The sequence below is a fragment of the Caenorhabditis briggsae genome (genome assembly GCF_000004555.2).
Source record: "Caenorhabditis briggsae complete genome, chrX, whole genome shotgun sequence".
In the NCBI taxonomy this organism is placed as follows: Eukaryota; Metazoa; Nematoda; class Chromadorea; order Rhabditida; family Rhabditidae; genus Caenorhabditis; species Caenorhabditis briggsae.
The window spans coordinates 1,284,119-1,311,026 of record NC_013491.2 but is presented as its reverse complement, the minus strand read 5'-3'; the positions used below and the strand labels follow the sequence as shown (position 1 = coordinate 1,311,026).

At 39.2% G+C, this 26,908-nt stretch overlaps 5 protein-coding genes across 5 annotated transcripts; 1 reads left to right on the top strand and 4 right to left on the bottom strand.

Annotated features, from left to right (window-relative positions):
• Positions 1 to 271: 271 nt before the first annotated feature.
• Positions 272 to 4,672, bottom strand: Cbr-sym-4 (the record flags this gene model as incomplete). The annotated part of the gene is made up of 10 exons (XM_045238793.1): positions 272 to 394; positions 492 to 896; positions 1,161 to 1,262; positions 1,545 to 2,367; positions 2,447 to 2,584; positions 2,667 to 3,169; positions 3,287 to 3,880; positions 3,958 to 4,173; positions 4,282 to 4,452; positions 4,577 to 4,672. The coding sequence occupies 10 exons, from the start codon at positions 4,670 to 4,672 to the stop codon at positions 272 to 274; spliced, it is 3,171 nt and encodes a 1,056-aa protein (XP_045095877.1).
• A 1,476-nt stretch (positions 4,673 to 6,148) lies between these two features.
• On the bottom strand, positions 6,149 to 8,949 carry Cbr-idhb-1 (the record flags this gene model as incomplete). Its single annotated transcript, XM_002643541.1, has 6 exons — positions 6,149 to 6,203; positions 6,677 to 6,922; positions 7,111 to 7,322; positions 7,516 to 7,716; positions 8,335 to 8,534; positions 8,724 to 8,949. 6 exons carry the CDS (start codon positions 8,947 to 8,949, stop codon positions 6,149 to 6,151), a joined length of 1,140 nt encoding a protein of 379 aa, XP_002643587.1.
• Positions 8,950 to 11,326: 2,377 nt separating this feature from the next.
• On the top strand, positions 11,327 to 12,248 carry CBG16310 (the record flags this gene model as incomplete). The annotated part of the gene is made up of 6 exons (XM_002643542.1): positions 11,327 to 11,470; positions 11,514 to 11,621; positions 11,671 to 11,822; positions 11,873 to 11,938; positions 11,985 to 12,133; positions 12,187 to 12,248. 6 exons carry the CDS (start codon positions 11,327 to 11,329, stop codon positions 12,246 to 12,248), a joined length of 681 nt encoding a protein of 226 aa, XP_002643588.1.
• A 1,280-nt stretch (positions 12,249 to 13,528) lies between these two features.
• On the bottom strand, positions 13,529 to 16,416 carry Cbr-ceh-36 (the record flags this gene model as incomplete). Its single annotated transcript, XM_002643543.2, has 6 exons — positions 13,529 to 13,665; positions 14,313 to 14,457; positions 14,537 to 14,770; positions 14,819 to 14,984; positions 15,558 to 15,855; positions 16,371 to 16,416. 6 exons carry the CDS (start codon positions 16,414 to 16,416, stop codon positions 13,529 to 13,531), a joined length of 1,026 nt encoding a protein of 341 aa, XP_002643589.2.
• A 6,217-nt stretch (positions 16,417 to 22,633) lies between these two features.
• Positions 22,634 to 24,422, bottom strand: Cbr-ceh-37 (the record flags this gene model as incomplete). Its single annotated transcript, XM_045238791.1, has 6 exons — positions 22,634 to 22,888; positions 22,976 to 23,132; positions 23,189 to 23,191; positions 23,303 to 23,490; positions 23,560 to 23,714; positions 24,317 to 24,422. The coding sequence occupies 6 exons, from the start codon at positions 24,420 to 24,422 to the stop codon at positions 22,634 to 22,636; spliced, it is 864 nt and encodes a 287-aa protein (XP_045095876.1).
• Between the last annotated feature and the right edge of the window lie 2,486 nt (positions 24,423 to 26,908).

Genomic DNA, 26,908 nt, shown 5'->3' with positions numbered 1-26,908 from the left:
ACCAAAAATGTAAAAGCTGTCTGGTAAGAAAGAAGACCGTAGTGGCCGTATACATTTGACAAAAAACGCGTGGGCAGCTAGTGAAAGTTGCTAAAAAGCACACTCGGGTACGAGAAGTGGAAAAACAGAAAAAAAAACGGAGATTTGAGACGTTATTCAAGAAAAAAGAGGATCAAGAAAACAAAAATGATTATGCTGGCTGAAAAAAACAGGGAAGCTATAAATATAGGGTGAAATTTGAAAAATTAATTTCATTCAAAAAATGATAGTGTCAATTCATCAGAGTTGAGGATCTGGAGCGTGTGCTTTTGTTGTCCAGTGGGTTTGCCTTGACAAGACGTGGGCGATTGACCATCACTTTGACCACTCCGGTTAGATCGGCACTTACGATGACCTGAAATACGTGTTTCGTTATTGGCTATGCAATATTAGGGAGTGTGGAACAGCTAACTGAGCTGCAAGCTCAGAGAACAATAAAAAGTAAAACTAACATGTCCTGGAATAGTCATGTTTCCATTCGAAGTCAACGAATCCGATTGGCCTTGTGCCATATTGAAGTCAATTGAATCCGATTTGGAATGCTTATCTCTCTTATTAAGCATGTTGAAAAAGACCTGAGGTCTGGGTGCGAAAACGGCGACTGGAACAGGCGCATTGTGCGTTCGGACCCTCTCCCACCATGAGTTTCGGTCCTTCCTGACCGATAAGGCTACTGTTGTGTCGCTGGCTCTCCAAATATAGACAAATTTGTCTTCGGATCCACAGATGATATGACGACCGTCTGGAGAGAAGGCAGCTCTGATTTGAGAGTGGTCGTTTTGTACTCCTTTGAATTTGCATGTGAGGGCTTTATCACGAATGTCGTACATGCGGATTCGAGAGTCGTTGGAGGTGACCTGCAAGAATTAAGGGTGTAATTAAGCATTCAACAAGGATGTGCCAAGGCCGGAAGCAACATTTTTATCAGAGTACTTCTGAGACAAGTAGGATACATACACTTCTGGATAGCTGAGCATATTTTCGAATGAACGGACTGAATGGTCCACGGCAAGCTAGCCAAGACCTGAGTGATGGCAACCGTTAAGATTTGGACAGCCTTGACTTCTAGTGACTTTCAGTCGCTTCATCACCCGCTAATATCCATTTTCAGTGAAACTCACTAATAGTTTATCTCCATGCGACGTCAATCCGGTGACCTTGTGTCCTCGCGCATTTTTTCCTCGGGTGGAACGGACATCGACTGCGGTATGGTATTTGAGTTGCTGAAAATCAACTAGGTTAGATGACAAACGCTGGACATTTTGGAGAATTGGACAAGATAAGCTTATATCAAAAGTGACGACTCATCGTTTTGATGATACAAAAAATCGATAAGTACAGAGACCGACCGATCTTGGTCTCTACAATGCAAACGCGCTCTCTCGCGCTCTGTCGCAAAATTGTAGCAAATGGTGGACAGTGATCAAATACTAGTTTTGGTTCTAATTGGTTTTTCATGGTTACTTATTTTTCTATTGAAAAGATAAAAACAAAAGGTAACTCACATCTGCTGTATAGAAAATGCACTTTCCATCATAGGTGCCGACTACCGCGAATTTTCCGCTCTTCACGAACGTCATGGCAGTGATATATTTCTTTTCAGTGTCGTTCCATACAGCAACCTTCTTATCCGGAATATGCCACATGCGAAGTTTACCATCCAGAGATCCTGACAAGAAATATCTATCATCTTTGGGCAGAAAAGCAACACAGGTCACAAAATCAATGTGTTGGAAGCAGCAAAGACACTCATTTCTGGATAGGTGCCACAGCTTGACGGTTCGATCCATTCCAGATGACAAAATGAAATAATTCTTTGACCACGAAACATCGAGAATGTCGGCAGTGTGTCCTTTGAGTATGGCGAATGGTTTTCCACAGAACAATCCATTATTCTCATCCGATGAAGAAGCAGTCGTTGCTTCACTATTCACAACACTATCCATTGAGCTCGGCGGTCGGAACTGCTCCATATTGTCCACTGGATTCATCGGATCCGTGTCAGTGCTCGTGTTAGCCGCATACTTCTCCCTCATCTCCGAGAAGTACTGTAGATGTGATCGAACCACCCAGACACGTAGAATCGAGTCCTGTCCAGCAGTAGCCATGAGCTTTCCACAAATGCTAAATTTGATGCACCAGATAGCTCCGGTGTGCTCATTGTTCAGCTCCTGCTCAACTGTTAAATGCTCGAAGTCGTACGGACCTTTCTTGCTCTTTCTGGGGCGGACTATGTTGCTTGGAACAACTGATGGATGGTGTGGTTCGTCACTTTCTTCTCCCTCGCTTGTTTCTTCACCAATTCCGTGCCGACTGATGGTGCTAGATCTGCAATGAGGGCAATTCACATTCGAATAAGAATTCAGTCCGTTTGCACGTTTTGAAAACGTCGGAAACACTATCTTACCCTGGATGAGCAGCAGTTCGGACGCGATTGAAAGCTCCTCGAAGCATTCCACTGGCATATCGCACCGAATTTCTCGCAAATGACGCAGCTGATCCGATTCCAGTGCGAGACATGGTTCGATTTGAGGTTGTTTCATCGCTGAAAACAAAATGAATGGTTTCCTAGTTTTTAGAATGTGATTTTGTTCTACTGCTATCTCTTCAGTGATTTTGAAACTTACAGGGATCCCAAACTGTGCTGATCCACTTCATGTTGTCCACTCCTTTTCATGCTCAGTCTTCTCTCCACATCCAACGTTATGGGATCGACAGAAGAAGAAAGCTTATCCGACTTCATAGTTCTCAATTCATCATTCGACATGCTTCTCGAGTTCCTGTTGGTCACTGTTTTGGCTGGACTCAAACTGTTGGTAGACTCAAGTGCCGCAAATGACTTAGACGTGCATGGTGGCTTTTCTGAGATTGCTTCTGGAATGTGAACTCCTAGTTTCGAGCCAACTTCCGATGCTGACGATGGAGATGAAGCAGTGGAGTTGGACGCGGAAGGAATTGTCTCCAGAGCAGTTGACTCGACATCCTGGTAGGATGAAAAATTCTGGGACGACTCTACGTCGTTAGTAAGTTGTCGAATGACATCTTCAGCTTCCACGTTTGTCTTTTTTTCATCTTCAGCAACTTCCTCATTCTCGTCAAGTAAAGCGTCGTTGGATGGGAGAGGGCTCGTCTGGAAAATTGATTTTTAAATAAAAGAGTAATCATTCTTGTAACAGAGTTGGTGGTTAGCTCAGTTTCTTATACTTTGGGCATTGTGCCAACACATCTCAGCAAAAGTAGTACTCACCTTCATGACTTTCGCGGACGTAAATGCCCGCTCAAACGAATTTGACTTCCTATGTCCTTTGCAAACCTCTTTATCGTCTGGCGTTGAGTAGTTTCCTTCTGGCGTCGAAATTTTTCCTTCTGGAGTGGAGAAAACAATTTGATCACTGCTCTTAGACGATCCAACAGACACCTCCCGAGTTACACCATTCTTCTTTTTCTCTTCTTCAATCCGATTCTCCACCACGAATGCTATAGGATCGGGAAGCTTCATAGACGGAGTTCTCGGTGGAAGTGGAGGTGGACATCGTGGCATTGGAGCCACAGTGGATGTAGATGGGCCAGCGATTGGAGAGTTGAGGACAGGAGAAGACACTGGTGCTCGCGCTGGAATCGGTGGTGGTATTCTGGCACTAGGTGAGACTCCTGAGCACGTGCTATCTGTTGGGGTCCAAGTTGAGGAACGGTTTCGAGCATCGTAGTAAGGAATATTGACTCTCATTGGAACGATGGTGTTGTTCACGCCGGAGCTGTTGGGACTTATTGGAGAGTTTTCGAAACTTATTTCAGACCGAGGAGCCGCACAAGAGCTGAGTGTGTCCGATGCTTTGACAACCTGAAAATAAGAATTTTACAGAAAAATGTTGAGCGATTGCAAACAAAAGCTACAGGTCTGTTTAGCTAAGAACTTACCGTGGTCTCATTTTTCACGATCATCTTGTGATGCCAAGAGTGCAGACTTGGCGCATCGGACACTGTACTCATCGTTTCGTCGTGCTCATAATCTTGAGATGGAGGTCCGACTAGTTGTCGGTTTCCAAACTCCTTGTTCATCCGGTGTCGGAGAGAAATGAGACGGTCCCGATGCGAAGAGTCGCGAGCCGAAATGCTTGTCGAGGATGATGGATACTGAAAGAGCAATTAAATTGGTTGAAGTTTCAGATATCGTAGGTGTATATTGTGGTTTTCGAATGTCATAAATTTTTCCTAGGTTAGTTGTTAGATTAGTTATTAAGCGCTCCTTACCCTGGAGGATGCCATGGATGGCGTCTGAAAAATCCCACTAGATGGTCTGCTTGATGAGAATGGCGTGGACGACATCAGCGGCTGACGAATCGTCGTTTTCAGTGTAGTGGGAGGTGCAATTTGAAGTTTGTCTGGTCGTTGCGGCGTGCTGGAGTAGTGGTTCTGAAAACGGTTTGTATAGGATAGACAGTCAGTTTTGAACCGACAGTTTTAAATCAAAGTTTTCATGCCAACGGCAATTCTTGTCTATTATTTGAGCTATTTCAGTTACAAGTATAATACTTACCTGAGGCCTTCCAAACACGAAACCACTGGAACTTGGCACATTTTTGCATTCCTCTTCCTCATGATCATTAGGTGCTGCTCGACTTGATCGTCGCATTTTTCAGCATCCTCAATGTTAGTCGACTGGAATAAAATTTGGGCATTTTCCGAAAGAAGATACGAAAACTCCGGCGAATAAATGCGATTGGACGAGTGATAGAGTTGGTAGTGAGGGGATGTGCAAGGATGATAAAGTTCACGTGTAAGAATCAATGAAAATGGCCAAAAACAAAAACCAAAGACCGAAAAATGTTCTCATGAAAGACAGAAAACTAGGAGAACCGGCCGAGAGAGGCCGCTCGTTGTGTCTGTGTCTCTTCAATTCGCACTGTCTTTCACCTTTCTCCCTGCACAAACACAGCGAGCGCGCGCTACGGACGGGGGAGGATGGGAAGGACACATGTCGCCTCTATCGATTTTCACGACTAATTTGTGTGTGTGGGAGAGGAACATAGGTGGGAAAGAAGAGCGATACAGAGGAGATAAGGAACGCCTGGGAAAATGTGAAAACGTAGAGTTTCTTGAAATCCAGACTAACCAATTTTCATACATCCAATTTACCTTCAGCTAGATACAAGTTTAGTAGATTTTTTGGAAAAGTTTTGTTCCGAATTTCAAATTTTTAACAATCACTCAGGATACGAATTTTTGGAAAATTTGTGTCGCTTTGGATCATCATGCGAGTTATAGGCCGTGAGATGATATATGCCTATTTTGCTCCGAGCATCATAATTCGAGAGCCTGCTATTCAAAACTCACTAAAATCCTTTTTATTTCTTTTTTTTTCGAAGTTTGAGGATTATTGGCAGATGGCCTTCAAGCACGGTTTTTGAAAAAAACAGATTGTTAGAACATCCATAACATGTGCACACTTTCGGAAAGTTTCAAGAAACACGATTTGGATTTTGGGTTTTTAGAAATTTTATTCCCATTAGTGGCCAACTAAGGAAGTCGAAGTATAGTCTACATGTACATAAAGCCAGGAAAAAGTTTAAAAAAAACAGCGTTTGAAAAAAATCAACATCATGATTCTATCTGCATTTCGAAATTCTTCAAACAATCCATTTTGCCATGTTTGCATAATATAATGTGAACAAAAAAGTAGATTGTGAAAACATGAAAAGAGACGGTCGCAATGAAGAAGGGGTATGCCGTCGAAAATATCGCGGCAAAAATCGATGTGAAGAATTAGATAAGAAAATATAGGGGAAATGGTTGTTGCCGTTGCCACGTGTTTCGAATTAGAATCGTATAATTGGCTGGATACATAAAAAAGGACACTTTTGTCGATGATGATTGGCTGATGGAGAGTGGAAGAAAAATGTACACAAAATAAAAGTTTGTAGGAAAGGCACTAACAATTACATGTATCGTTAAAGGTTGACACAAAAACATTAAGAAAGTTGGAAACGATTGAAATGGTACGGCGATGGAAAACGATGAAATAAAAAAAGAAGACTATGGATCTACTCGGCGTATATGAAGAATTTAGGTGAAACATCAGTTGATAAAGTATGATCAAGATGAGAAGAGTTTAGATGCGAAACTTGTCGATGACGGCATCAGCAAAGTCGACGGTGGTAGCGTATCTGGAACAGTAAGGATGTTCATGAAAAAATATATGTTTTCCTGAATTATTGGAGTGTTGACACAATTCAATGTCTCTTTTTTTTTCACAATAATATCTATTTATAGTTTGGTCACTGTCACTTTTATAAGGTCTTTTCTGAAATGCCTATTGATAAAATGCCTATTGAAAAGATTAAAACTACCGTAAACACCCTAACAGATCATCTCTTCAAAAATCGCCGACTTTGAGCCCACGTACTTCATTTCCTGTAATAGATATCAAAAAAGTTACAGACCCAATACACAATTTTTTCCACAATACATATTTTGTCAGTTCACTACTTTTTGATTTTCTCACTGTAACCGAAATGAATTGGCTCAAAGTTGAAAGTAAGAGGGTCATTCTGTTAGAGCGCTTCTAAAATGTAGCTTCCAAGTTCGAAAGTATGCACAACGCTTTGAGGGCAAAGTCTCAAAATCACATCTCACTCACCCTCCCAAGTCACGGGTGCGGACTTTTCCCTCCTTCACAACATCAGCGACTGCAGTACGGAGCGAGTTGCCCCAGGCGTCCAAGTGGAGGTGGTTTAGCATGTTAGCGGCGCAGAGGATCATAGCAGTTGGGTTGGCGATGGAACGTCCCATAGCCTCTTGGAAGGAGTGACGACTTCCTGGTTCGAAAATCACAAAGTCACGTCCCACGGATTGACCTGGCACGACTCCGGCACCTCCAACCAAACTGAAAATGTTGATTTTTCACAATTTGTTAAACGCTATCTGATACTGCCCAAAGTAAGAATGATATCATAAACTTCTATGACATCAGAAAGTTTAACGTCAAAGCTACGAGGATACTTTGAGATTTTCCGTGTATTTTACTCTAGCCAGGAGGAAACTCTGACAGTACGGTTCTGAGTCCCAGCTTACCCGGCCGCAAGGTTATCAATGATATTTCCGTAAAGATTTGGCATGACCATCACATCGAATTGCTCTGGCTTAGACACCAACTGCATGCAAGTGTTGTCAATAATCATTGACTCGAACTGGATCTTAGGATACTGCTTCGCAACGGCTTCACAAGTTCTCAGGAAGAGACCATCTCCTAATTTCATAATGTTGGCTTTGTGGACAGCGGTGACCTGAAAAACAACAGTTTGATGATTGGTTGTTTGGTACAGAAATGATGTGTGATCATCTAAATCACGTTTTGAACCAAAAGATAGGGACTACCTCGCATGAAAAAATAAAAACATTATTCTTCATACTTTAATAATTTCTCGTTTCCCCACATCACATTCATTTTCAATCTCCTTTCTTGCTCCAATTGCTCACCTTCTTTCTTCCAGTCTTCGTGGCGTAGTCAAAGGCAAACTTGGCGATACGTTCAGCCTTGACACGAGTCGAGATCTTGAGACACTCAATGACTCCTGGGACAAGTTGGTGCTCCAAGCTGGAGTACTCTCCCTCAGTCTGCTCACGAACGATGACGAAATCCAGCTGCTTTCCATGTCTGGTCTTGATACCGTCGAGAGTCTGAAAATAGGTTCGTTTGTGATCAGCTTTTTTATTCTGCTCAGTTTATTAGAATCAAGATTGGCTTAGTTTGTTGATGAAAGGAAAGTAATAAGACGCGAGCATGAAAAAATTATTGGATTCAGGCAGGGGAGAGCGTAATAGAAGTAAGAGCCCTGATTTATTCAGTTTTCCTTTCAAGCTAAAGAATTGGCATTCCTTATATTCAAGTCAAAAATTTACAGTAATGGAATGGTCAGTTCCTTCTTTTTCAAAGATTTACGCAAGCTTCACATTGGGGTATTTTTGTTGCTAACTGAGTGTTTTCTTATGAATTAGAAAAACTTTTTGCTTATTTTTTACAACTGAATGAAAACTAGAAAGCTAGAGTTTCCGTTTTTTTAGTAATCTTTTGAAGAAAGTCTTGATGCGACGTCTTGTCGGATTCTCATCCGGTTCTTCTTCGAATAATCCTTTAAAGTCTCTAAATATTCGTAAATTGAATATTCAGCCGTAACTAATGGAAATGCGCGCTTTTGCACTGGCGCCAAAATATAGGCCGGAAATCTGTGAATTTGTTTTCTGGCCCCGTTTTTCATCCATTCTCTCATATTAAGTGAGTTCACGGCTCGCGCTTACCTTAATATGAACAACATTGGCGAACAAGTCAAGCGACCGTCTCAATCTCATATTGAGTCCTTGAAGCTCTCCTTCGGTGTGAAGAACGGCTGATTCTTCAATGGCTCCCTTGAGAGCAACATTGTTGTTGCGAGCAATGGACTCGACAGCGTTCTCAATAGACGAAGAGCGAGTGTAGTGGACTTCGGAGAGAAAGATCTCTGCAAGTAGGAAAATATTAGTTTTTGAACATTTATTGCGTGTTTTATTTTCTCCCGTAATATAATTTGTGTAGTGCCATCTGTAGAAGTCAGTAAATTTCTTAATTCTCTTTCAAATTCAATCTCATATTCTCATATTTCCTCTTTTCTTGTTTGCTGTTCTTCTATTTTTTTTTCATAATACCTTACCTTCGAATTCAATTGGGATACCGGTTTGCTTGACGATGTCCTGAACGGTATAGATGAGTTCTGGTCCTACTCCATCTCCTGGGATGATAGTGACTTTTAGCTTCTGGTTGAGCTCGGTAGGTGGACGTGGAGCGGTGATAGCGTACTGACGAGTCGAGACGGTGTTAGCAGCAGCCAGCGTCTGCGGAGCCATACGGCTCAACGAGCTGACCGTACGGGAGAGCATACTGAAATTCGAATTTTCTGTTAACATAGCTTGGAAAAGGAACCGACGCGAGATCTCGGCAGAAAATAAAGAGACGAAATCAATACAACTGTCTAACCAAACGTTTTTACCCGTCTAGACCCGTACGAAGAATAGAGGAATAGGAGGTGAGCAGAATAATTGTTATCGGAGATTGTTATCTATATTGTGGTGGTTTGCCAGTAAGAACTGGGGTAAATGGCATGGGAATACGGGTTCTTTGAGATATTGGATTATCCGCTCTCCAAACAATATTCAGCTAATATCATAGTATTTTTCCTTTTACTAAGTTAATTTTACAGTCTACAATAACAAAAAATATAAGGAGATTATACAGCTTAATAACTAGAAATTTATTACATTTATAAATTGTCACGTTTTCTTCTAAAAAATCTATAACTGAACAAAAAGTGAGCGAAAAAAAACCAAATTATCCACGAAAAAATAAACAAAATCACAATATGCGTCATAGTACGGGCTGAATGCACGAGTATCGCGTCAACCGTCTCTTTGCGCGCATCGTGAAACAAAGGGTGCTCTCCTGTGGAGGGAGAAGAAAATCAGGGAGGACACAGGGGTAGTCAAGAGCGAGAGAGGCCAAGGGTAAGGTTATTTTGACCGACAAACTCTGGTGATGGGTGGCGAGGAAGAAGAAGGACAGGGGAAGAAAAGAAAAAGAACAGGTTGTGGAGATGTAGAAGAGTTCTGAATATAATGAAAAAAGTAAACATTATTTCTCGAAACTTGAAAGCAGTACTAAATTTTCTGAAACAACTCATCTGAATATCTGAAACGGTTTTTCAGGAGTTTTAAAAATAACATAGGTACACTTTACATCGAGTATTCTCTTGAGAATTATTTTATTTTTTGCCTGAACTTTTTCTCAGTGTCTCAATGTTCAAAAAAATACACAACTTGCGTTTTTCCTCTAAACATTGTTTGTCGCAAAAAAAAAGACAACCAGAATTTTGTTTGTGCTCAGTGAGCAGTTGCTTTGGCTTATAAAATAAGTGTGGTTTCATAAATTGGACTAATAATTATTATTATATGATGTGAGGAAACGGTTGCTATCTTTTTCTTTGCGTTTTAGATATTTCCTCTCTTTCTGAGTTATTCTCTTTGTTTTATTTTGAACAATGTTGTTCGAACGATTGAAAGTCCAAAAAAAATCAGTCCTTTTAATGGTTTTGGCTCTAGTTTCAAAGAAACTTTGGAATATTTATGAAGATGAGATAGAAATGGAGGATGCAAGCGCACAGAAATGTTTGTGAAGGTCACAAAAAGTGTAATGATAGGTGAATGAGAAGAGCGCCGAGAGATATTCTATCCGCATTTGTTCGGGAGCGTAGACAATGACAATTTTTCATTATTCAACACTTGTTCTATCTCTTTATCTTTCTCTCTCTCTCTCTCTCTCTTTCTCTTCCTATATTGTGTTGTTTCTACTTTTCGAACCTGTAGGTTTTCTTATTTTGTGTGCCGGTTGAGGTTTCATGAGAAAAATTGATTGAAAAGTAATAGATTTTTACCCAATGATCACAAATACCAAAAATGCGGGATGAGAAATGAGCTTCAAGGACGGGAGTCTTGTGATTTTTTGAAGTTTTTTTTTTTCAAAGATACTGTATGCATTTTGACGTCACGGTGTACAGTTATAAGATACCAGATGTCGCGTGGCTACAGATTGGGGCACCGTAGCTCCGCTGATAGCAACGTGGCACCTCCGACTATAGAAATTTTGAGAAATCAATATCATCATCTCAAATATAGTTAATCCTTGTTTGTCAACTGTACAGCAATTCAACCCTTTTATAATTACGTCCTTTCATGTGTATTCTATTTGGGTCATTTCGTTTCATATTGGACGCCGTCTCTCACCTTCTCTCTTCTTTTCCTATTCTCCTGAATGTGTATTTCTTTTCATCTCTATTTCTTGTTATTGATTCTTTTCCAACTCATACTTAGCTCAACAATCTTAATTTCTTATTTTCAAAACTTAATTTATACAGAAAAAATAACACACTGTATGATTCTATTTTCGCTCCCAAGGCAAGTGCACTAAAGTAGAATTTTTTTTGCATTCTCTCAAGTTTTTCTATTTATAGAAGACGTCGAGTTTGTGTTAGTTTTGTTCTCTACTTAGAAAACTCATCAAGAATTTCCGCTTTCTTGGCTCTTCACTCTTTGTTTTTTTCTCCTTTTTTCTATTTTAAATGTTGTCCAAAAGTCCTCTCAACTTCTTCCGTGTTAGTTTTTCTGTGCTTCAGATGATCCAGCAACTTTTTTCGATCAGTCGAAACTGATTTTATTTTTTCAAACTCTGGCGTGAATCCCTTGAATCAAGTTTTCTTTTCAGAAAATGGGAATCTGTTCAAAACAAAACCTTTTTATTGCGATGACAGTTATTTGGGTGGCTTCCCTAGTATTCGATGTTCACCGGCAGCCTCGCCTTGGGCATAATTGGTACGTCTACAAGTTGGTCATGTTGACGAATTTGAATTTTGTAAGTATTACATTGAAAACTCCTACAAACTATTCCCTTTAAGGTACTTGACGTGTTCTATTCTGTGTTGGTGGCAGCTGCATCAAAGAGCAGAGTATTAAGAAATATCGCTGATTTCATGTATTACACTTCAGTATTCCCCGTTGGAGTGGTGAGCGTCTTTTATTCTGTTTTTGATAAAACGAAAATTTGATTTTCAGGTCACTTGTGGCTTGTTCTGGGGACTCTATTTCATTGATCCAGCCTTGGTGATGCCTGAATGGATTGCCAAGCTTATTCCAGCTTGGCTGAATCACATCACTCACACCTATCCAATCATTTACATTTTATTGGATAGTTATTTTCATAAAAGGTGAACTGCGATTAGAATTTAAAGGTTATCGATTTTTTTTTAATTTCCAGAAATGCGCCAGGAACTATCACATGTTGGATTGTCTCCGCTACATTGGTTTTCATCTACTTCATGATGTAAGTAAATTTTTTCCTGCCAAATAGAAACCATACAATATTCCAGAATTGGCTATGTGCGCTTCTATGATGGATACTGGTTGTATCCAATACTCCAGTTGTTTTCCATTCAACATTTTGTCCTCTCCTACTTTTTGGCGTTCTTCGGATTTTTCTTGTTGACAAAAGCTGCGTATTTTCTCAATAAAATGATGCGTAAGTTTTCAATTGAATATGTTTGGGAATTTGGAAAAACTTGCTAGTTTCAGATCGAACACGCTATCCAACAACCACTGGAGGAGCGAGAAAAATGAACAAAAAACGGCATTAATCCAAATTTAATTTACCTTTGTTTTTTGTCTCCCCGATGATCCTTCGAATTAAATTATTTCTGCTCTTGTTTTGCCACTCACTTTTTGCCCGTCTTTGATTTCTCAGAAACTTTTTTGCATAACTTTTTTTAAAAATGAACCTTGCATAAACTTAATGAAGAAAAAACTTGGGAACGAAAAAGAGTTTGATAGATACAAATATGGGATTAAATTTTTTTGAAAAATTTTTTCGTATTATGATGAACATTTTGCTAGTTGACTATCCTCATAAAATCTTTTACTGGAACCAAAAAAAAAAGGGAAAATAACTTCGAATTCAGTTGGAATAAGTGAACCAAATATTGTGATATTTTAGGATAAACACTTCGACACATTTGGTTACGCCGCGGTCGGTCGTGACTCATGCCGTGTGTAGCTTACTGTAGACCAGTCAGTCCGTTCTTACCAAAATACGCACAGCAATACAGAAACCTAGGCCGCTATGCCGTCGTATGCTACCTATCCCAAAAGTTTCCTTCATCTCTCATTGCATTTTTCCCAGATGTCACTTCCAGAGATCGATTTCAACTTTTTCTTTATCTTCAAGTTGTTCAGCTGACCTAGTTTTGAGATTTTATGAAAAACGGATTATCTGGAACAAAAGACTACAGTATGCTGTCTTTCGAAAAATAAACTCAAAAATAAATTTTTATCTTCATTCAAAATATTATTCATATGTTATTCTCATTTCTTCCAGATTATTCCTTCTCATTCATCACAATCGTTACATATCCATAAAAATGTGATTTCACAAAAAAAAAACGAATGGCGTGACATTTGAAGCACTATCAAACAATACGGTGTCTCCCTGTGTCGGAAGGTGTTGGAGGAGAAGGTGTCTAATGAAGTGGGTGTTCTCAAGAGGATTACACCACGTTAGCTCAAGAATCCTTTCCGTTTTGCCGCCAGTGGTTCGCAAATAGTGTTCCCTAAGGGGACCACCCACTTGGCCAGAGTTTACGCAATTAGACATTTCCTTTTATGTTTTTTGGAGAAATCTACAAGACTTGAACAAATAATGTGAGATTTTGAAAAAAAAAGAGAAATCTTTATTACTAGATATTTTGAAAGCGGAATAAACGTATCACAAAAAAAAACATATGGGAATATATAGGACTTATGACAAATGAACCAAAATAAAAATGGTATGTGGGGAGATTCAAGTAAGATCTTCATGGTTACCCAAGTTTAAGGTGGAGATCAAATCGGGAACAACGCTGGACGACTGAGTTTTTTTTTGTTAAAGTTGAGATCCGCTGCAATATGCGGCGTTGTTTGGAGTGTAATCGCTACCGTATTGAGAATAGTAGAAGTTTGGTTGGAAGTAGTTGTTGTATGGGTATGGGTATTGGGCAGCTGCAGTGTAGGAGGTCCAAGCTGAAAAAATATAGTTATTGTCATAACTGTATTTTTTGTTCAAATGAATTTTGATCTTCTTGGAAAAATTTCACATATCTGGCGACCCTAATATACCGTAAACACTCTAATGGAATGCCACCCGGACTGTCTACTTTGAACTTATATATCTCACTTTTTTCAACAGATATCAAAAAACTGTCAACTAATAAAATGTTTATCATGATATCAGCAACATTTTAGTTGTTGACCACTTTTTGATATCTCTCACAGAAAATGAGATGCATGGGCTCAAATTTGACGACTCGGGTGGCGTTCTATTAGATCGTTTACGGTAAATGTTACTGAAACTGCTTCTGAACTACTGAAATATTCATATTCTGTATTCTCTCCGAGCATTGTTTCTGTAAGTAAGTTATGGAACGCAACATATGTCAAAAAGAGCAATGAATGACATGACATCTCATCATCATTTGCCTAACAATGAAAATAATACAATAGAATTGGATACTTAACTGGGAACATTTCTCCAGGGGAAATTTTAGAGTGGGAAATTAGGAACTTCCTTAAAAACCAACATAACACTATTTTGAGACAAGATCTCACACTCTTCAAAACATTTTAAGAACGGTTTGAAGAGCTCATAATATCTCTATGACGATAATTACCTGCTGCTTGTGCCTGTGGAAGAAGTGCCTGAGCTGGATCATATTTGACTTCTGGGGTTTTCACACTATCCTCTAATTCACTCTTTGGAACCTGTGCCAACTGCTGTTGTTGCTGCTGCAGTTGGTTCAGCACCAGCTGATTGGCCTGCAAGACGTGTCAAATTAGATCACTTCCGGTTTCCGGATACAAAAACAAATATCTAGAACGGTCAACCGGTTGTTACCTCGTATTTAGTAGCAGTGTGTGCGTCGAATTCCGGTGTGCCCGGAATATGAATGCCCATCGGTTTGACTTCCGGTTTTGCGTCACTGTGTGGTGAGCCTCCGTTGGACGAACTGCAAGAAAACAATTTCCAAAAGTCGGTCCTACGGGGGCTATACCGTGATGAGACACTGTCGTGTGGGCCGTCCAGCTTTTTGTTGTTTCGTTCCTTAGCTCGACGATTTTTGAACCAGACCTGGAAGAAAAGAATTGATGTGATACGTCGCCAACGAGGGTTTCTTACTGTAATTACTTGAACACGTCCGTCTGGTAAGTTGATCGATTTTGCTAGTGCTTCTCGTTTGGTTACATCTGGATACTGCGTCTCGGAGAACACTTTTTCGAGCTGGTCCAATTGAAGACGACTGAACGACGTACGTTCACGACGTGGGGGCCGGCGGCCATCAGAACTAAACGATTACATATTTTTCTATGCGATTGTTTTTAAAAGTTAAAAATTGTTGGCTCTACATAACATTGGTTAGGCCCTTCTGGTGCTGTTGGCAGATTTGATTAATGAATAAAAAATGTTTGCTTAGAGATAGCCTACAGGTAAACCCCTGAATTCTCGGCAGCATATCTTAGCATATAGTTTAGGGATGTGATATAAGACAAAATTTCAAGAAATATATCGTGAAAAATCTTGATAGTTTTCAGTTCGCAGGCAGCTTTGTTGCCAAAAAACTGACGAAGTAAATTTCTAGAGAAATAGAAAAATGATAGAAAATCAGTAAAAAGGGAACTAAAGGCTAAGGAAAACTAGCTTACCAATGTCTGACTAAAAATGAATCTGAATATTTACAGCTTCTGTGGATAGTATTCGCTTCCGGTTTTTAAGCTTGTATTAGCCGCAGTGGGATCCGTTTTCGAGTCTTAGCGTAATCTCAAAATCCACCCTAATCTTGATCTGCTAACCCCCCAGTTGATTTTGTTTTGTTTATAAATCTGTGTTTGATCCTCCCCTGATTAGCGCTATAACTAACCTGTGATTAGGCGCCACGGTTGCAGTTGGTGGTGGCGTCGATGTGGAGAGTGTCGGACTGATCGTAGTGGTAGACGTGGTGGTAGTGGCGAAGAACTGGGGATATGCGGTGTATCCGAGCGTCGGGAAGGTGGCGTAGAAGTTGGCTGCCATTGTGCGTGGGGGCAGGAAGTGCTCAGTGGATCCACAAAAGTGGGCGTGGTGGCCGAGTCGTGGATGGATGAGAGTAGGACACTCTGAAAAGAAAAAGAAGCCGGTGTGAGCAGATGATGGTGGAGAAGGTGAATAACAAGAAGAAGCTGATGAAAAGATTTTCTTTCTGAAAAGATGCGACTAATGGATTCTGCGGTCTGGAGACAAAAGAAATGAGCACAAAAGCGCGAGAGTTACCGGTAATCTCCATAGCATTTTCATTGGATTATCTTAATCTCCCATTTACCAGGTTCTTCTCATGACACTTGGTCTCTTTTAGACTACCTTTAGCGCCCATTAGTTACACAGAAAGCTTTTCAAAATTGTGGAGAGTGCAGTGTTAGAATAGAAATATTGATGACGTCGCAAAAAAGAGAGAAGAAGCCATGCAGGACTACGGTAGAAGAACTGATGATGAAATATAGATAATTAGCACGGTTGTATGGCTTCTTATAGAAGGACTCCATTTAATGTCACTGGGAGAAGGAAAACACAAAAAGATGGTTTGAACAAGTAAGTTTAGAATATCGAAAAAAAAAACTGGAACATCACAAAAAAAGTTTCAGAATCAATCAGAAATAAGCAAGAACAAAAAATCAAGAGCTTTTTAATGACACCTTACCAACGCGTAAATCAACAAATAGTGCAGCAACTGGTTGCGTGAACATACAGTACCATCTGCCTTCTCATTCTCCTCCCCAAAAAAGGGCGGACCATATTTCTAGAGGTAGAGAGAAGAGGGTCCATGGGAAAAAAGTGGGTGAGAACACGTTAAGAAAGAGACCGCGCCTCTGGGAACCTTTTAAAGCAAACATTAGAAAAGATACCGATACCTAAGAGATTGTTAAGTAGAGGTAGTATTTTTGTGTGGAAGTTTTGCAAATTTGCAAATGCTAAAAAATTAATTCATTTTTTCAACTAATTAAAACTTAGTGAATCGAATGCGTTCGAAAAACTTTATCTTCCAAAATATAATTTCTGATATGTTGAAAATTATAAAGTGATGTTCTTAATACTAATACCTGGGATCATCCGCCTGGATCATCCTTATCTTGTAAGCTTATCCTATGATCTCGTGACTAAAAGTTACTGGAACTCTCAAATTTTGAAGTTGAACAGAACACGATTAACTTATCTTCACATGAAACGATTTCTAGTAAGTGTTTCAGAAGTTCTTCGCTTTACGTTTGCATTTGTCGTGACATAGTTTTCAAATTTAAAATATTTGGTTTCGGAAGTCAGAATCTGTCTGTCCTACCCAATCACTGGATCGAACGAATTTGGAACGAAAACATTTTTTCCCAACATTGTTTCATGGAATGGTTCCTTCCTATCCATTCTTTATGGATATCCCTCTGCACCTGCAGTTGATTGACTACTCCATTGTCTACAGTACCACAACTTGACAACTGTGTCGGCGGCGCGAATCAACAAGTAGACTAAATCCTTGCCCGGCTATAAAACAAAGACATGTTGATACCAGCATGTCAAGAAACAACTAAAACCGTAATCCCTAGGATTTCAGAGCAGCTGCTTATTGCATCCTCTTTATAGCCTCGTTTTGAGTGATCACCTCAAGGGTAGGGAATTCCTTTGCGGGGAGGGAAACTCGAGTGGGTTAGGTAATACGGTCAGAAAAAAAAATGAAAGGGTGGAATGGGATAAGTACGTGTTGCCAAAGGAATTCCACTAATGGAAATAAATTATACTTAACATCAATCAAAACGTTTAAGGAGGTTTTTCTTCAAGAATTTGTGGCATTTAGCTTGAAATATAATCGAAACTTCTTAAGTGAGAAAGTTCTGATCATGATGAGAAATAATTTTTGATTGACATCTTGCTTGTAACAAGCTACCATTTCTCAAAAAGAGTGTTTGCTCCACCCTCTTGTAATCCTCCCATTCTTCGCTTTCTAATGACCTTTATCTCTTTCATTTTTTTTTCCGTGTTTCTGATAATCCCAATCACCCTCTCTTTATTACTATTCATCTATCGAAAAAAGTCTGGATAAAAAACACTCAACTTTGGTGAGGTCACAAATTAATCTATGGCTTCTCATATGCATTGCCATAAATATGGTCAGTACATAGTGTTAAGGGCGAAATAAAGAAAGAAACCATAAAGGAGCAAAGACATGGAATGCACGTTTTAGAAGAAATTAGATTGCTGAGGTCATTAAGATTTTTATATCACTTTGAGGGATTTTAGAAATCAAGAAATCGTGTTTAACAGACATTTTGAAAAACCTAAATCGGCTACCGTTACACTCAAGATGTATCGAAAACCACAAAATCAACTTTTCGGTCAAGAATGTGTTAATCGAAAGGCATAATTACGCAACTTGTTACAAAATCCTCCTTCTCTTCCACCTAACCAAACAACGTCTAATGTAACTGTATGCATGATCAAGTTGACACGTTGTGCAACTAATTCTGGGTTATGATGACAAGATCGTGAATGGGGGAAAGCAGACATACAGAAGGGATTTGAATTTAGAGCAAAAATAATGCAACGAGGGAAATTTTTGCGAATTGATTCTGATACGTGATGGGTCGGGAGTGTTTCAACAATTTTTTTTTGTTGTTTACTATGATTTTTTGAAATTGTATCAATCATGTTTCCTTAAAATATCTGGAAGTTAAAAAAAATTTCTCTGTTCTTACTGAAAAAATTGCAACAACCTGCTCAAAAAACCTTTACAAATGATGTTTTGTGCTATTGCTGCTTTCTGGGCGAACGTCAAAGTGCATGTCTCCCCTATAATCCTAAAATCGTTTTCCTTTCATTAACGCCGCATCATTTTCTATTGCAAAAGAAAATATGAGGAGTAGATAAAATCTATTATGTAATAAAGGAAGCCCGGTGTGGACACGTTTGTGAAGCAGACAATTTGAGATGAGAAGAAAAGTGAGAATTTACTAATGTTCAATTTGAATTAAAGATGGGGGGACATGAAAAATGTTCTCGAAATTTCGTTTAAATATGCCTCTCGAGGAGTTGAACGTGTGGGACGAGGATTGAGGGTGCGGCGCCGCTACCGACTGAGCTACACGGGCAAAGGGAAAGCGGTCACCCGATTGCATACATAAAGGCGAGGACGACAGCTGTACGCAGAGTGACATTAAGCGTTGTACACCGTCACGGTAGAATGCATACTCTGGCCCCAAAAATCCCCCGTAAAATCTCCTGTCCCCCCACCTTTAACACAAACAACTACATTAATTTAGCATAAAATATTGCATATTGTAAGTTAACGTTTTTCAGTTATTTGCGAGAAACTTCAGTGTTAAGTCGGATTTCAAAAATGCCTGAATCCAAAGTACAAAGGAAATATTATGAAAATAAAAATAAAAATGAAAACGGATATTGATTGCTATATATTCTTTTGGCATATACAGAAAGGTGTACACACTTCACCTCTAAAAATTCTGAATTTCTACTCTCACTCTAAACAAAAAGAAAAGTACAATTCGGTGTACGAAGCACCTCCAAACACATGATTCATCCGTTTTGTACTTTAAAAAATGTAAGCTATCTTTTCTGAATTCCTACAGGTATCTTAATTAGAAAGAACAACTGCTTCAAGCTCTGAGTCGTCGAAAAATTGGTCATAGTGTACTTTTGGTTGCAGAAAATAGAGGAATTAGAATTCTGAAGGTTTCCTGGAAATGTTTCGAATTTTTGAAGTCGGGTTTGTAGTTCCACTGACGCACTATTCTATAAATGAGTCGGTGATCGTAGTGTTGCATAACTTTTGTAGTTCTCTGTGGTCTTCTGCATCCGATTGCGCTAAAAATAAAAACTGAAAAAGGATTTTAGATAAAATATATTTTTTTGATTTAATAAATATTGTAAGTTATGCATATGCATTTCACACAACCACTTTTTTATTTTGTATCATTTTTCATCCCCATTTCAAATTTTCATTCATGTTTTCAATTGTTTTTTTCAGCACAGTTCAATTGTTCAACTACATTTTTGCCATTGATTCTCGGAATGCCAACTCTTGAATCAAGAATAGACTTTGGCCTGTTTACAAATCTGAATTCGTTTTGAACTTCATTATCATCACTGATAAGGAAAACATAAGATGAAAACCTGGTCTGTAAAAGAAACGGTATGTACAGTTTGCCAGCCAATAAGGAGCTTGGTAGGAGTGAGAGATGAAGAGAAAATGACTTTTTTAAAAACAATTGTTGAGATTCTGAGTGTATCTCGTCGATCCCTGAAGATTAGGCCACCAGATCCGACTATATATAAATTTGTATCTCGCTAAATGGAAACATAATCATCTTGATTGTTTTTCACCTTCCCCTCAATTTTCTCGTCTTCTGCTAATGATGCTCCTCTGCTGACCCCTAGCACACGTGGGCAGATGTTCCTGTGAGGTAGAGAGAGAGAGAGAGAGATACGAATCGGAAGCGCAATAAGGTACGCTTCTCCAAATTACTACTGTATACGAACCGATTTGTTGGTGTCATCTGTCATCATCGCACCAGGCTGTGAACAGTCGGCGGAAGAAACAGACAAATTAGCCGATTTGAAAAAATTTGGCTTGTGGAAGTCCAATATACAGGGAGAGTCGATACTGAAGTCATTTTTAAGCTAATTAAAACGATTCGGCATGTGTACTCACCGCGGGAGGAGCCGTGCCCCTATTAGTTGAGCTACGGGGGCGCAAGAAGTTGCTGCCGATATTCCATATTCAAAAAGGGTACGATAAAAGGGAAAACCCAAAACACACGCTCAAAAATTTTCTGGTCCTCATCTTCTGAAAAAAGTTAATTATGCGAATTAAATTTGTTATTGAGTGGTTTTCCAGATAATTTATAAAAGTTCAGTATACTCTATTTGCTTCCAACTTGTTAAATATCACATTTTTTTCTGAAAACAACAACAACAATTACAATCAAGAAATAATTTTCAAAAATTTTGCTTTAATTATGAACTGTGGCCGAAAAATCGATATAAGCTTTGAACAAACATTTTGACATCAACACAAGAAAGTTTTTCTGTAACTTACCGATATCGCTTACATTTATGCTCTCTCTCTCTCTCTCTCAAGCTATCTTTATTTTTGCTACACTAATTCATATTACAATTGTAGATTGGACCCATCACACGTTCTGTATCAAACCTCTTCATCTAGATCTGATTCACGATAACCGAGAAAAAACCAGAGCACATGCTTATTAGGGCACTAGACAGATGATTCTGTCCGGTTACAGTAACCAGAACATTTTTTCACTAATTGCTCATTAACATAGATGAAAAATTAAGCGGAGGTATACGAAAGACTTCTTGGTAAATAATTGGGTCAGCTGAAAAATGTTCTCAGAAAACCTGTCCCTTATTTTGCTCATATTGTGGTCTACAAAATCACACATCGAAAAGTTTTATCTCTTCCGACTTCCGGTCTATTTAACATACGAATAATAGGGTAAAGGACCACTTCCACCATTATTTCTGATCACACAAAGCGTCGGTTAGTGACCCTTTCCTGTGTCTCTCTCACCCACGCTTTTTTGTTCAAAGGTGAACGACACCGACACCTCATCAAGAGAAAAATGTCGACGAGAATAGTGTCTCATGCCGCTAATCCAGCCACCCCACTGTGTATCTGTTTCTCGGTGAGAATGTGTGCGTATTGTACCATGAGATAGAAAGAACGACTGTGACGAAACTTTGTTTTCGGCGGTAAAACGTTTTGATCGGAATAGGTAAATATTAGCAAAGTTGAGTTGGTTTGAAGGCAGAAGTTTAATTGTGTTGGTAGGTGTGAGAAGTCAAAACTACTATCGTATTAATTTTGCTCGAACGAAATGAAACAAGATATTAAAAATGGGTTATAGTAATATGTGACTGCTCATTGACTAGCGCATATATAGTTTTACAGAACTGGCACCTGAAAATTTCGCAAAGTGCGCTCGTGTCGATATACGAGACCCCATTCAGAATCGATACAGTGTGAAACAAAATTTACTTCTGTAAATAACTTTGGGATTTTCTAAACCGACTAGAATTTTTTAGCGAAAATTTGATTGCTAAAATCTCTAGAATCGGCTTTCCATCAACAATATGAACTGAATCGCGGAAATCGCCGGAACCAGATGAACGATGGAAATATTACCGCGCCGTTTCGTCCATTAAAACGAGCGGCAACTTCCAGATTCTTAGGTGCCAGTTATTCAACACGATAATAGAACTCGAGACGATCTGTAGCAAGTAGTTCGAAAAAAAACTGATACTTCAAAAACACGTCAAATAAACGCACATAAGTGACAATCATATCCAAAGCTCAAATTTAATAGTAAAGAAGAAAGCTCATTTTGAACGTGAAAGATCTGCTCTACTAGAAAATGGTCCTAAAACAAAAACCGACCAGTCTGCACAAGTCAACTGTACATTTGTGACGTCCGTAGCATCTTCTCTCTTTTTCTCTATACCGTGGTTCCGTCACACAATGGCAGGCTAATCTGATAATACCCACAGCAAGTTTCTCTCAATTTCACGCTGTTATCACGGGTTACTGTAAAAGTGTGTGTGTGTGCATAAACATCTTTAACATGGAATGATTTATTGTTGCAAACACTGTGCACTGGAAAGAAATATAAACGTAGAAGAATAGAGGGGCGGGGGGATCGATGTGGGCGGACGAAGGCGGGAATCCACTTTTTTTTTGGATTTTATTAATTGAATATAAAAGTATGGGATAGTTACAAAAAATGACTTCAAACTAAGGGGAGGGGCAATTTTCGAAATTCGACAAACTGGGGGAATGCAAGGACAAAATATTTATAAAATTACGGGATACAGATTGCAAAAAAGATACAAAAAATTGGCGTGCTCTTTTCTCTTTTTTTTTTTGGTTCCTAGACAAAAAATTTACAAAGACTGGTTATGGTGCCAAAACGGGGTTCCCGAATATGGCGCCTGACCGAATTGAGCAGCAGCGTATGGCTGGTTAGCGTAACTGGTATAGTCAAAGCTTCCCCACTGTGGATAGATAGTTGGATAGTTATAGACAGCTGGATTGAACGAGAAAGAAGCAGACGCAGCAGACGAAGTGGCAGCAGTAGCGGCAATAGAAGCTGGAGTTGGGCTCTCGACCGATGGACTCACGGCAGTAGACGATGCAGTCTGGAAATGTAAAAAATAGGGTCGGTAGAGACAGAGGTTTGAAATTTTATCCAAATCACATCACGTACAAAAAGAAAACCTACGAACCTCGTTCTTTCCAAATCCAGTTGAAGCTTTCTGCTCACCAGCTGGCCATTGAAGATCAGACGTCGAAGTGCTGGAGCTGGTGGGGCTGACAGTGGTGTCAACTGGAGAGATGCTCTTTGGAGTGCTCATCTTACCAGCGCTGACTACCGCGGGGTCGCTGAAAATAATTCCATAATTCCGGGATTACAAGGTACTACCACTACTACTACAGACATGCTGGCGAGGGAAGAAAAAGTGGGCGTGTAAACGACTTTATCTAATCGGATTTTTAAAATATAAACCCGCTAAAACTCTTATAAACATGGTGCGATCGTGGGGGGTACCTACCAGCTCTCCAGTTCACTTTTGATTTGAGGCTGATAGCCTGGTGAGACGTTTCCTTTCAAAGGCTTCCCCTCTAACGCATCTGATTGTTGATTTTCACTTTTGTGCTCCTGAATTTGTTCGTTTCCCCTTTGCTTTGGTTTTTGTTTCTCTTGAAGACGGAATTTAGCTCGACGGTTCTTGAACCAAACCTGAAAATGAATTTGTGTTGTACTTGCCAAATTGTAGTCCTTGTTGTCTTATTTGAATCTGTTTCTTACCTGAATTCTACTCTCTTGAAGACGTATTTGCTCGGCGACTCTTTCACGAGCAAAAACATCAGGGTATTGAGTTTCCTGGAACAGATTCTCCAGGATCTCTAATTGCTGACGACTGTAAGTTGTTCTCTCACGGCGATTTTTCCTTGGAATCATAGCTGAAACTTTAAATAAATACTAAGATTAGTCATGTAAAGTGCGATCATTTTCCTAATATTTTTGTCTCTACCGTAATCCTCAATTTTAATGTTAAACGCTTACAATTCTCATAGTACAAATTCATCTCCTAGCAGGTGGTAGAGGGGTTCAGCAAAATTTCAAAATACAGTATATTGTGAATGTCACATACACAATAAACTGGTTGGTATTTGTGAAAATACAGGGCAGACTGTGGTAAGGAGAGAAAAAGTAGAAGAGAGGAAGAGTATGCAAATTTCGGAGAAAATGCGATTATGATTATAACCGGGGCGCCCCGCGCAAAACACCTAGTGATTCAGGGTAAGTACAGTAGGATTTCCTTCTTTTGCCAAGACGAACTCTTCAAAAGAAGTGGGCGTGAGGGCGACGTTTGCTATTTTTAATCCCAACAACTAATTATGGAAAGAAGTCGATTATATGCGCATGGGTCCGTCTTAGAGAGGTGGGTCGGAAGTATAAGTAAGTGAGGATTTGAAGTATGTAGATGAAAGGTCAGGTTTTTGTTATTTTCTAAACTCGTAATTTCAAAGGAATTCATCCTCAAATCATACTACATTCTCACCTGCACTGTAAGGTGCTCCACTGAACATAGTCATCGGTGGAACTTGATAGTTGAATGGCGTGGTCCCGGCTGTTGAAGGAAGTGCAAAGTAGCTATAGCTGGTCATCCCTGAAAAAGAAACGTTTACTGTAGGAAAGTTGGAGAAGGAATGATAATGATAGAGCAAAATGAGTTTTGTAGATTCACGTGACAAGTAGAAGATTGATGGTTAGATAGAAAACGTGGCAAGCAAAATGTTCAACAAATTTCAGCCTTCGAAAGAAGTGAAGTACAACTCTTAATTTTGATTCTAATGATTGAAAAATTCGTTAGTGAATAGTTCCCTAGACATGAACCAGCTGCATGCCCATTAGGAACATTAGTCTCATCCTTCGGGGTGCGTCCTCTTTAAAAAACACCCTAGCAGCCTAGAATTATGGTATTACACAAGGTTAATCCAGTGCCAGACCACCACTACCGGCGTTTTAGTCTTTGAGCCTTAACAACAAATGTAAGCTGATTTGAATTAGTAGGTAGGGATGAGCCGACAAGGTTCTTCAGAGGCTAATAAATCATTGTTGAGGCGCTTGAGAGAAACTTTGAAATGTTAGTGTTGGACAGCACTTGAAACCCCAATAAAACCCGGCTAAGCGGTTTATTAGCGCCTCGATAAAATAACATTGAGTGAATTGAATGATATGAAAATGTGTGTTTGGAGCAGTGGGGAGAAGCACAAAAGAGGGGGGGGGGGGGAGCGGTGACAAAAACTCCGCCTTCTGATAATGAAGTAAATGAGAGGGAGGGTAGAAAGATACTGTAGACAAGGTAAAAGTCTAATTTATGAGGTCAGAAAAGAAGGAACTGGAATGGAACTTGGATTCGCGAAGTGTTGGTGCAAGCTTTGGGCAACTGGCTCAAAGGTTTCAAGTTGCACCTCAAGAATATTTAAAAAAATGAAGTTGAAACGAGAATTTCGAAAAAATGAAGAAGAGTCGTGGTAAAAAATCGAGAAGATTCAAATCCAAGTAAAAATTAAATCGGATTAGCGCTCCAAAAACAATGTGTTCTATACTCAATTAAGCATAACTCAATTAAGATAATTAAAAAACCGCGAATTTCTAGGTTAGAACGGAGGTTCTTATTTCATGGGTTTAGAATCGGTTTAAGACAGATTTTGAGAGCGTAAACCCCGGATTAGTTGGTTACCTCTCTCTCGTAGAAGACCATAAAATAAATGGATCATGAGCGAGCCCCTCCTCTCACTCCTCTCCAATGGAGAGACAAATTGTGGGCGGTCCGACTTTTGTACCGTATCTCTTCCCTATTCTGATGACAGCTAAGCGAGGACGGAGGTAAGTGTGGTTGATGGGGGAGGAGGAGAAACGTTGCTGAACGAGGCACGAGTGAGAAGACAGAGATGACCCCGAGTGAGACCTGTGTTTTTGAAGTGTGATCTAAAACTGTCAGAAGGAATAATTCTTGAATATGAAGATGGATAGGTGTGAAAAAAGAGTTCAGTGAGTTTGATTTTTGTAGACATCCGTACAAACAACAAGAGAGAAAATAAGAAATCGGACTCTGCAAGTTTTTTTGGAGCAGCTCAATTTGTAGGTGAAATTCTTCGAAACTATAAATCTGAAAAATAGATATACTACAAATCAATGCATCCTAAATATCAACAATGAATACTGATTATATTCATTTTACGATGAAATAAACTATTTCTAGCCGCGAAAACCTAATGAACTATTATGATTTTTTAAAAATTCAGAGCGCTTGTGAATCTAAAATTTATAAACGGAAATTCGGAAAAAAGAACAGGGAACGGTTATCATATTTCAGTTTTAATAAAGATCCTATTAAATATTAAAACAGATGAGTAAAATTCGATTTGTAAGGTAATGTGGTTAAAATACAGAAGTTGCTAAGGAACAAAAAGTTTTACATTTATATCAACATGCTCCTTGTCAAGATCAAGTGATCAGTAGTTAGGAATATTAAGTTTGCAATAATTATCTAGTACTTCGTTTTCTACTTTTAAAATATCACCTTCTCGTCATCAAGCCTTCTTTCATTTTTACGCCTTTTTCCATTTGGGATCTGGGGTACATGTAAAAAAACGTTGGAAGCCCCTATCTACCAGCTAAGAAAGGGGGTGCAAGTTAAAGTGACCGAAACTTTTATTTAAAAATCCTCTGAAAAATTCTAAACTATGATACTCACCATATCATTTTTGCAGTTTTTCTTTCCTTTAACTTTTAACTTCCCTCATTTCTCATTCTTCTCATCCCCCAGTGGGGTGCAATAATTCGACCGATTTTCAATTTGCACGTGAAACTGGCCTAGTTCTTTGAGGTGAAAGAAGAGAGAATTAAAAAAAAACAATTCAATATTTTTATTATTCGAGGTGTTTTGTTGTTTCATTTTCCTACTAATCAGTTTTCTCGTTTCAAAACTCAGAAATGTTCAAACTTCGTGTACAAATTACTTTAGTTTTATAAATTCAACTTTTCCAAAATTAACATTCAAAATTTTCAAACCTAACTCTAAGCGTGAGGATAATCAAGTAATAAAAAACCTCAATTATCCGATTCGAAAGGAATTACACAACTC